Raw genomic sequence first — 10,412 nt, 5'->3', positions numbered from 1 at the left:
GGCGAGAGATGCTCTCCCCGGGTTACCATTGTGCTGCTATCCCATTTACAATAACGGCACCCTTCCAATCTTCATTCATGTTTCAGTAGGTGCCAGGCTTTTGTTCAACAATAGACGACACCCGTCTCCCGATGAATAATGCACGAGACATTCATTTCACAATGCCTGCAAAATGTAGACTTTCTGGTTGTTTGTTTTCTTGTCAGAAATTTCTCTTGCGAGTAGTTTTAGAGTTAGTGAAGTGGTGAACAGTTTGATGATACCAGCAAGGTATGGGACGGAGGGGTACCCCCCTTACATGTGCAATCCCTATACACACTCTAGACTATTCACCTAACACATCCCCCGAGATGTCTGTAAAGAATTTCTGAGATTCTGATCAATGACCAACACAAGTGTTTGGGTGTTTCTCTCTGTATGTCCATGTGTGTGTGTTGGGGGGGGGTGCTCTCCTCCCATATCTTGCTTCGTATGTACAGATTGAGGATAAATGCATCGAATTCCATTTGAATGGTTGGTATCCAAGTCACGTTAACAGAGAGAAGCGAGACCAGTGAAGTGTGGAAGGCAATTCCCTTGTCGAATTCCTTTATCGTAACATCGGTGCGGTGTGGTTATGACTATGATGATGCACAAGAGCGATACATCGGAGACAAAAAAGATTAAAATCACAACCAGATGTCAATGAACGACAAAATTCACGCGCAAGCGGCGCCGTGCTTAGTCGGCTAAAGCGCCTGTGTAGCAAACAGGTTCGCCGGTTCGAATCCTGGCGGTGCCTTAACGATTTTTCCCCCTTTGTTTACTTTTTTCGTACATGTATTGTGCTACTTAGGCCTCAATTCCAAAAAAGACCTGAGCCCGGTTAGCTCAGTCGGTAGAACTTCAGACTGTAGAAATGTATTTTGCTTTCATTTTAAGTACAGGTAATTAACCAATAAATAAATAACAGAATCAAATCGGATGCAAGGCGCTGTGGCTTAGTTGGTTAGAGCGCCTGTCTAGTAAACAGGAGATCCCCGGTTCGAATCCGGGCGGTGCCTTCGTGGTTTTCCCCTTTTCTTTTTTTTTTTTGGCATATTATGGTACTTAGGCCTCTATTCCACAACGATAACCAGAGCCCGGTTAGCTCAGTCGGTAGAGCATCAGACTTTTAATCTGAGGGTCAAGGGTTCGAGTCCCTTATCGGGCGAAGGAAAAAATTCTTTTCCTTTTAACTAACCTTACGAAACTAAAATCTCAACATAACTAATACAACAGATCAAATCAGCCACAAGGCGCTGTGGCTTAGTTGGTTAGAGCGCCTGTCTAGTAAACAGGAGATCCCTGGTTCGAATCCGGGCGGTGCCTTTGTAGTTTTCCCCCTTTTCTGTTTTTTTTGGGCATATTATGGTACTTGGGCCTCTATTCCAAAACGATAACCAGAGCCCGGTTAGCTCAGTCGGTAGAGCATCAGACTTTTAATCTGAGGGTCAAGGGTTCGAGTCCCTTATCGGGCGCAGGAAAAAAATTCTTTTCCTTTTAACAAACCTTACGAAACTAAAATCTAAACATAACTAATACAACAGAATCAAATTAGCCACAAGGCGCTGTGGCTTAGTTGGTTAGAGTGCCTGTCTAGTAAACAGGAGATCCCCGGTTCGAATCCGGGCGGTGCCTTTGTAGTTTTCCCCCTTTTCTGTTTTGTTTTTTTTTTGTTTTTTTTGGCATATTATGGTACTTCAGCCTCTATTCCAAAATGATAACCAGAGCCCGGTTAGCTCAGTTGGTAGAGCATCAGACTTTTAATCTGAGGGTCAAGGGTTCGAGTCCCTTATCGGGCGCAGGAAAAAAATTTCTTTTCCTTTTAACTAACCTTACGAAACTAAAATCTCAACTTAACTAATACAACAGAATCAAGTCAGACACAAGGCGCTGTGGTTAGTTGGTTAGAGTGCCAGTCTAGTAAACAGGAGATCCCTGGTTCGAATCCGGGCGGTGCCTTTGTGGGTTTTTCCACCTTTTCTGGGTTTTTTTGGGCATATTATGGTACTTAGGTCTCTATTCCAAAAGGATAACCGGAGCCCGGTTAGCTCAGTCGGTAGAGCATCAGACTTTTAATCTGAGGGTCAAGGGTTCGAGTCCCTTATCGGGCGAAGAAAGTGGTTTTTCTTTTCCTATTAACTAACCTTACGAAACTAAAATGTCATCATAATCAATATAACAGAATCAAGTCAGACGCAAGGCGCCGTGGCTAAGTCGGTTAGAACACCTGTCTTGCAAACAGGAGATCCCTGGTTCGAATCCGGGCGGTGCCTTTTTATTTTTTTTTCCTAATGCAGATTGTATTTTACAATTAATCACTTCTTGCAAAATATCATTACTAAATTTGGAAAAAAGAACAAAGAAAATTTAGTCATTTTCTTTAAAGTTTACTTTCTTTCCCACAAAACTGATCTCTTTCCTTTTTTTTTGACAAGTGCCACCAGCTTTCAAAGTTGAGGGGTGTTGCTCTACAAGAGAAGGCGAGACTGGCAAACAAGCTGTACATACAGCTATATACATAACTTTTATTTGAACACATAAAAAAACAAGCTGCAAAGATGTTGCCAAACATTTTGTCAGAGTGCAACAAACATAGCTCTTCAGGCTGCACTTCACCTTTACATCATTCTTTTAATTTACTCGTAAACAAACTCCCCACACTCTCTTTCTTTCACACAACATCAAAGGCACACTGACCCTCCGCACATCTCACCAAACACGATTGGATACAGTGAGACGAAGTGTACGTTTATAAATAAGTCTTTAACATGCACTGAGGATTCTGAGCACAGGTGCAACTCTCTACAAGTTCACAACTGCCCGAGGATTTATATTATAGTGCATTAGTTATACGGTGAGACATCACTTTCCAGTCATTTGCTATGCATACATTTAAGTAAATAAATATTCCTTGTGATATCCATGATGAGCCATTTCCCAATTTCATGGCTACGGCTGGCAACAACATACAAGTCTATGGGAAGTAGCTGCAGCCGCTAGCCAAGGCTAACACAGATGCACTTCTTATATCCAAACACAGCTAAGTAATTGGATCTGGCCACAATCCCATCATTGAACTACTGCCACAGAGAGCAAGTTCAATCAAGGACAATAATTAACCAACGTTTGACAAACTCTGATCAAACGCAGGCTAGTTGACGATGGTCGGACTAGTCTAGTCAACTCTTTGCAACCAACCCATCGAGGTTGGTTACATCGTTAGTTGCCATAAACCAATTTAAATAGCATAGCGCAGAGAGGACCAGTTATAAGAAAAATGCTAGGAAAACAGTATGTCACTACTTAAGGACCATTTTCACTTTTTGGGGGGCTACTTTGCCCTTCGTGTGGCCACCTTTTCTCCCCTTCTGCCTAATGACCTGACAACATGCGCTAGGTACATCACACACCAACCATTAGTTAACAAGAGGTCCTTGATGACATGCCCAGACGTTATCACCATCATCCCATCAGACTTACCATCTTTATCAATATCTCAAACCAATTTCTTTCTCTGGTGCCATTCAACAAATCTTAAACGCTGTCACGTTTCAAGACTGAGTTGTAACTACGTGTAGCTGCCGGGATTTATCCAAAATTCTTCCCTAAGGCTATTTCTGAAACCTTCACTCTGATTCCACCTTCAGTTCTGTCTCTTGGTTCAGGGACCATTAACTGGACAAGCAAAGAAGTCTGAATCTCAAAACTCCATGACCCACGTTGAGATGCCATTCTGGCTGTTGGATGATGTTTGCTATACCAGGTTGATTTCCTAAGTTATCTATTCCTACTTTACACAGAGCGTAGCTCCAAGAAGTTTAGCTCATGACAAAATTAATCAACAGACTCCATACTAGCTGTACAGTTTCAATGTACAATGCTTACGTATTTACTGATCAAAGGTTAACACCCGGATTCTTGACATCACAGCCCCTGGCAAGCTCATTAACAGTTTCTGATGCTGACAGATAATGAATCTCGGAATGGGTAAAGGGAAATCATCCTCAAAATGCTTAAAATATAGACCAAAATAAAATAACTGAAGCTTAATTTCAAGCGAACACATTTAGTCATTCGACTGCCCCTTCTTTGAACTACCATGATCTGCCCCTTGATGTCAGCCCCTCGGTTTTTGAACTACCATGATCCGCCCCTTGATGTCAGCCCCTCGGTTTTTGAACTACCATGATCCGCCCCTTGATGTCAGCCCCTCGGTTTTTGAACTACCATGATCCGCCCCTTGATGTCAGCCCCTCAGTTTCTATTCCTTGCCTGTTTTCAGCAACCTTAGTGCTTTTTCTAGGTAATCTACTGCGGTTGGGATATCGTCATATTGCAGTGAACTGCCAGCATACTTGCAGTACTTTTGGGCTTTGGTGAAATCGTCCGTTGACAACTTCGGGTATCCTAACATTGAAACGAGAAGGAGAAAACTAATGTCGACAGAGAATCTGGAAGTAAAGTGACAGTTGTGAAAAGATTCTGGAAACAATGAAGTTTCAAAGCAGAAATTCAGAGTAACAGTGTGGATTCTATAAATTTATGCATCTTCTGAAAGTTCATAGTTTTCACTGAGGAGTACACAGCATATCTTAGTCAACAAATTGAAAAGAATTACGATAACTTCGCAAGTATTTCGGTACAGTTTTTCTCTCCAGTGTACTTATGTCAACTAGTCTTGGTGTAATGGATTCTAATGGAAACAGACAAGCAGGATAAGTAAACAAAAAAGGAAGTCCAGAATTTCTCCTGTGATTAAAAAAAATTGCCCTCAACAGTAAATGTATCAAGTATATGATTGAAATCCAAGAATGTATGGCGCCAGTACCTCCATGACAACTCACCTTTGTTTGAAGTCTGGCCATCAATAGAGGGCGGCGTAGGCTGGGGACCAGGGATACCCCCTTGGTACATCCCAGGTTGCTCTGGTGTTGTGGGCGGAGCATGCATCCCTGGGGGGATCAGGTTCTGATTGACAGGGGGGTAGGCAGGGTCAGGCTGCTGGGTGCTGGGGCCTGGGGGAGGTTGCCTGGCTGCAGGGGGAGGGAAGGAGGAGGCTCCTGAAGACCCGGCAGGGGGAACGGGGAAGGAAATGTTGCCTGGTGCCATGGCACCTGTTGAAAAAGAAGCAACGAACAGAGTTTAAGAAAGCCTCCTAATTGATTTTGAAACCCAGAACTGTTGATAGTTTTGCAAAAAATACTGCCCCAGTTAATATCTGGTCGGGACTAGTGATTGGGGTTAAGTACCTTGCTCAAAGACAGAACACATGTAAAGCAGCTGGATTTGAACCTGTGACCCTCTGACTGCAAGTTATGAGCATATCTGAGACAGGTAGAGTAAAGCGGCATGCTGAAGGACACAAACTGTGGCCAATAGCCTGGATTGAACCTGCGACCCTCTGATTACAGGTTGACAGAACTACAGACATGGAGGTTCGTTCTCCTAGACTGAACACATGGTAATTATGGATTAGATTCAAACCACTTACACCTCTTACAATGCGAAAGCAAAACTGGTTGACATCAAACTCACCCTCTTCGCCTTCTTCATCAAGCGGTCCTGCATGCGGTGTCTCTCCTCGTTTCTGACAACCGGTAATGTATGTTACTTTCCATTTGGCGTACTTCCTGGTTTTCTGAAGCTGTTAGTGGTAAACAAGAAGAATCAAAACAAAACACTCATTAAATGTTACAGAGATGATGATGTGATACAGGTGATTAACAACGCAGTGAGCCACCAAGAGGTTGTTGTAGAGAAACCTTTTCCCTGTGCATTATGGGATAAATAGTCGACAAAGTCTTATTCGATAAATGCGCCGTATGCAGAAAAAATTTTTTCCGAATGTTTGTTTAACTTGGATGGAAATTCGAATTTGCTTATTGCGAATGGGTGTTAGGTAGTCAAAATGATGGTTTTGTGTGAATGCCTCAATCAACCAAATATTCCCAAATTACGAGGAGCATTAAATTGCGGCAGCACATTGACCATAAACTTGAAAAGTGGCCTGTCTGCTGCAAAGTCTTGGTGGTGTGCTGTATTGTGAATACGAGGATTGCAAGGTGTTTCATCTTTCCCTTAGATTGCGACAATGAGTATGTGAACTTACATCTTCTGATAGTTCTCCAAAGGTCTGCATAACATCAAACAGGAGACCAGACTTGTAAAATGACTTCAACATTGCCCTGTGGTAAGAAAATTGGGGAAATTCACACCAGTGCTACCAACAGAATGTCAGGATCAATCCGATGAACCTCCAAACTTCTGTGTAAGGAAATTTATGGTTTAATCTGTATCAGTCACTAGCTACTTGACAGCAAGCATCCCAGGAACAAGAAGCAGAACTAAAACCTCAACAAAGTGATGAGTGAACTCATCGCTAATCACTTTAGTAAAGAACTCAGTATCACCGAGACAGAAAAGAGAAATTTACATTCACATCTGTGATCCTGAGACAAGATTCAAGATATATGCATGAAACTGATCTAATTTTCTTACTTGTGGAACCTGCCTGCTCGGTCCTCATTGTCTGCATACACAAAGATTTTCGAGGCACAGGTTTCGACGTGAGCTTGGGATGCCAACTCATTGCTTAATATCTCATCAGAGCGGAGATCTTCCTTGGACTGAAAGAAACAAATTCAAACTGGAATCACTCCCAAAACAGCCTGGCAGGCTGACCTAAAATATACCTTCATAAAATAGAGAAATTTGTCTTTTCACCTTTTCCAGCCTGTCCATTAATCCTGACAGAAAAATTTTATTGTCGGGAGACTTGTCTTGTTTGTCCAGAGCCAGCGCTGTTTCCATTGCATAATGCCTGCCTGAAAAAAAAAGGAAAGAATTCCATATACGAAGTTCACTTTTTAGGAGAAATTTTTGCTCCAGGACAGATTTAAAAAGGGGCGACATTTATTTTTGGGGGATAGAGATGTGAAAGGGGGTTCAGTAACTTAGGGGGACAGGTTTAAAAAGAAGGGGCCCCACGCAATAAAACGGCAAAAAAGTGAGTCCTTTTGCCGTTCTTTTTTTCCCTACTATATCCTCTACCGTTTCCTCTTTCCTTCACTATCCCGTCCTTTTATTTCTCCACAGTTTTCCTGTCATTAGTACAAGGATTATTACAGTTAGTATACACATTTAAGACATTTAATCCAAATTGTGTCGTAAAGGGGAAGCGAACCTGCAATGAAGAGAACTGTTAGGTATAGAAATACAGCAGTCTAACTGACCACGCCACACGAGCGCTTGTTGCCGGAGAAAGTCGATATGTTCCATATAAAGTTACGGTTGAATTAAGGAGAGGTCAAGATGAGGTCAAGATGAATATTTAAAAAAATTAAATATTTATGAAACTGAATATGTAATTATTCACGAATATTTGTATAAATTAGAATATTTAAATATTAATAAATGTGGCTATCCGTTGTTAATATAAGTAGGTTGTGCCAAAGGAAATCAACTAGGTAAGGTACATGTCTGAGCACAATTGACTGTATGACGTGAGTTATCTCCGTACGTCGTATTATGTAAACCAAGAGAGAAAGAACAAGTAGAAATGCAGTCGGCCGTACGAAAGAAGGAATTTCAGTCCAATGCTGTATAAGAACTCAGGCTAGGTGGAGTGTTGCTTCATCCATTAGCAATACATGCACTATGAGCGAGAATTGGAGTCTTACGCGCAATTGGTGACAGAGGTGACTATCCATACAGTGGAAGCGACCAGTTTGGGTTCTACCTGGCCGAATACATGTGGCGCTGCCGACATGCAGGAGTAGACCACTTCAATCAAATCCTTAAGGATGTTCTTCTCCTGTACAAGCCTACCCTCACATTTTAGAGCGCAGATAGCCACACAATAATCTAAAGACAGGTTTCAGCTCCCTTTTCCCCTTCCCTCTCTATAAATATAGAAAAAAAACTCCTCCAACTGACAAGCACTCTCTAAAAGACTGAAATTTGGCCCTTTTTTCCTTCTAAACAAATTGTCCAACTTACAAACTGTCTGTAAAAGAAATTGGGCCCATTTTTCCTTCTAACCAAATCCTCCAACTTAAAAATTGTCGCAAAACACGCACTATTTTCCCCCAAGTAAAAATTGTACATGTACAGTAGGGCACATTGCGCGGCACCTCGTGAACTGTGTAGATCCATCCAGACAGATGACGGCCCTCTGCATTCCTCGTGTTGCGGATTCATGCATAAAATTACCTCAATGCTTGTGGCAGCCCAACCCCTTCCGGATATGATTCGGTTCATGCGCACACGTCGTGCGCATTCGCCATGTTCTTCAGAAGCAAAGATGGCCGCCTGTCGATGTAAACCTGGTCCATGTGTAGCTCCAAAAGTGTGCCCAAAACTCCACATTTCTGTCCTATGATGTTCAGCTCTTCAATGCCTATTGGAATCGTCTTCATTCAGCGATCAAAGTAAGGATACTTTTGTAGTAATTACGCGATATTACAGTGGACTTCGTATATGGAATTCTTCCCAAAAAAAAAATTGAACACAAAAACGTAGCGTTCTCTAATCACTAAAGACATGAATACAATTCAACTAATGAATATGCAAATTGTGTAAATATGAGAAATACTAATTCAACAGGAAAGAGAGTGGAAGCTTCAATATTACGTCTGGTTTCCAAGTTAATATTGATTGTTAGGATGCACTTTAGACAGTCTTCTGGCTAACCAGTTCAATTGCCTTCTCCAGCTAAGTGTAGACAACAGAATTCATTCATTACTTACTGAAGCAATGAATATGCGCATTCTTAAACCGATAAAATCACTTAGCCAAGGAGTGTGTTTGCTCCTTTCCCCTGGGCAACTATGGTCACATCCCAATGGGGCTTCCCGTGTTTGTGGCTTAATTTTTTTTTATCTTCAAGGTTCCATAGTAAATAGCTGTAGCCCTTGTGAATACTGCCTGATATTATATGCTTTTTAATTTGCAATTAGAGGAAACTTAAAACAAACATTTCCATTTGCACTGATGAGTGTGGACAGTCTTATTATTATTGTTATTTATTCAGCCATTCAGAACAGGTACTGGTAAGACAATATTCAACAAACATGAAAATCAATGGACTAAACAAAAGGACATTACAAATAACAAGAACAACCCATTCCAAGCTGGCCAGGATTGACAGAAAGTATGCTTAAACACTATGATCCGAAAGCCTGTAAATCCAGAAGTGTGGGGTCCGATGTCTGCTCCTCTCTCCTCCACTCAGTAGAGCTAATTTAATATATGAGCAAATGTCATAGGCTTGGTTAGTTTTAAGAAAGATTCACTTCAAAATCATAATCCTTCAACACAAAATTACAAAATCAACAACCAATCCAATCATTCCTACCCATGACACAAGACAAGACCATTGCCTTAGCCTATACCGTATAGCCTATAGTACTAGCCTAGGCATGCCAAGCCTACTCTCGAAGTCCGTTGCCCAACATATCATGCGCACGACGGAGGACGGAGGGAGGCTCATTACCACAGCTTACAAGTTACATTACATACATGTACACTGAGCATGCTGAGTGATGCGACGCCTAGTACGTAGGCTTACTCACGCCGAATATGAACAGCTGCTTCTTCAAGGATCCAGCGTGGATTACCTAAATATTTTTCACCCCGTGATACTTACAAAAAAAGGCAACCACTGGGTCCCTTTTGTCATGATCTCTTGCTAGTAACAGGTACGGTCGCACAGCTTTTAGCTTGGGTGGAATTTCAAGCTCTCCCGAGTTCGCCATCTTGCTTTATTTTGTTCGCTGGTAACGTGTTAGTATAAGTTCTTTTCTTTATGGTGTACCGTTCACCAGCGAATTGTCAGATTGACTCACTGTTAATGTATGGGAACATTTTTTGTCCTTTTATTATCAAGTAAAATAATTAAAAGTAATAAAAGAGACACAGTTAGTTATTTGACGTTTTCAACAGCTGAGACAAGACAGAATAATTGCGAGTAAAACTTTCAAAAGCCCTTGAACCCTTAAAAATTTGGTTCAAGTTCTAACTATGGGCTAGTTTTAAGGAAAGGCGCCGCGTCTTCCTCATGCATGATCGTCAAAATAAGAAGTGAATTATTTGGTTGACAAAGTTACTGACACAGTTGTATGTTTTTAGGGCGTCATCCTTACTTGGCGCTTTTTTCATTAAATTTAATTTCTGAAAATGGTAACGTTGCATATACAGGATATATTGTAGTCATGCAAGTGTGTCGACCTTGCCAGCTACAGTTATAGGCCTAAGTTTGATCAAAAATAAAAATAAAAAAAAATAGCCGTTTTTAATCTGAAGCATGTCTCCAGTAGTGTTGATGAAACTTAAGGCCACTCTTCTTCAACTTCTCCCCTTTTTCTGTGGTTGCTTCTGGTGTTCTGCAC

At 41.5% G+C, this 10,412-nt stretch overlaps 1 protein-coding gene and 8 non-coding genes across 9 annotated transcripts; 8 read left to right on the top strand and 1 right to left on the bottom strand.

Annotated features, from left to right (window-relative positions):
• The first annotated feature begins 969 nt into the window (after positions 1–969).
• Positions 970–1,043, top strand: Trnat-agu (transfer RNA threonine (anticodon AGU)). Its single transcript has one exon. It is a non-coding gene; the product is annotated as a tRNA-Thr (tRNA).
• Positions 1,044–1,119: 76 nt separating this feature from the next.
• On the top strand, positions 1,120–1,192 carry Trnak-uuu (transfer RNA lysine (anticodon UUU)). Its single transcript has one exon. It is a non-coding gene; the product is annotated as a tRNA-Lys (tRNA).
• An 84-nt stretch (positions 1,193–1,276) lies between these two features.
• Trnat-agu (transfer RNA threonine (anticodon AGU)) lies at positions 1,277–1,350 on the top strand. Its single transcript has one exon. It is a non-coding gene; the product is annotated as a tRNA-Thr (tRNA).
• Positions 1,351–1,426: 76 nt separating this feature from the next.
• On the top strand, positions 1,427–1,499 carry Trnak-uuu (transfer RNA lysine (anticodon UUU)). The gene has a single exon. It is a non-coding gene; the product is annotated as a tRNA-Lys (tRNA).
• Positions 1,500–1,585: 86 nt separating this feature from the next.
• On the top strand, positions 1,586–1,659 carry Trnat-agu (transfer RNA threonine (anticodon AGU)). The gene has a single exon. It is a non-coding gene; the product is annotated as a tRNA-Thr (tRNA).
• A 91-nt stretch (positions 1,660–1,750) lies between these two features.
• Positions 1,751–1,823, top strand: Trnak-uuu (transfer RNA lysine (anticodon UUU)). The gene has a single exon. It is a non-coding gene; the product is annotated as a tRNA-Lys (tRNA).
• A 239-nt stretch (positions 1,824–2,062) lies between these two features.
• Trnak-uuu (transfer RNA lysine (anticodon UUU)) lies at positions 2,063–2,135 on the top strand. Its single transcript has one exon. It is a non-coding gene; the product is annotated as a tRNA-Lys (tRNA).
• An 88-nt stretch (positions 2,136–2,223) lies between these two features.
• Trnaa-ugc (transfer RNA alanine (anticodon UGC)) lies at positions 2,224–2,297 on the top strand. Its single transcript has one exon. It is a non-coding gene; the product is annotated as a tRNA-Ala (tRNA).
• A 228-nt stretch (positions 2,298–2,525) lies between these two features.
• Positions 2,526–9,823, bottom strand: vta1 (vesicle trafficking 1). Its single transcript, XM_022226418.2, has 7 exons — positions 9,671–9,823; positions 6,748–6,848; positions 6,523–6,650; positions 6,134–6,209; positions 5,560–5,668; positions 4,869–5,138; positions 2,526–4,431 (listed from the first exon to the last, which is right to left on the bottom strand). Exons 1-7 carry the CDS (start codon positions 9,777–9,779, stop codon positions 4,286–4,288), a joined length of 939 nt encoding a protein of 312 aa, XP_022082110.1. The 5' UTR covers positions 9,780–9,823; the 3' UTR covers positions 2,526–4,285.
• Between the last annotated feature and the right edge of the window lie 589 nt (positions 9,824–10,412).

The sequence above is a fragment of the Acanthaster planci genome, linkage group LG15 (genome assembly GCF_054643075.1).
Source record: "Acanthaster planci isolate LZ-2023a linkage group LG15, COTS_SCS, whole genome shotgun sequence".
NCBI classification, from domain to species: domain Eukaryota; kingdom Metazoa; phylum Echinodermata; class Asteroidea; order Valvatida; family Acanthasteridae; genus Acanthaster; species Acanthaster planci.
This window is presented reverse-complemented; position numbering and strand designations above follow the sequence as displayed.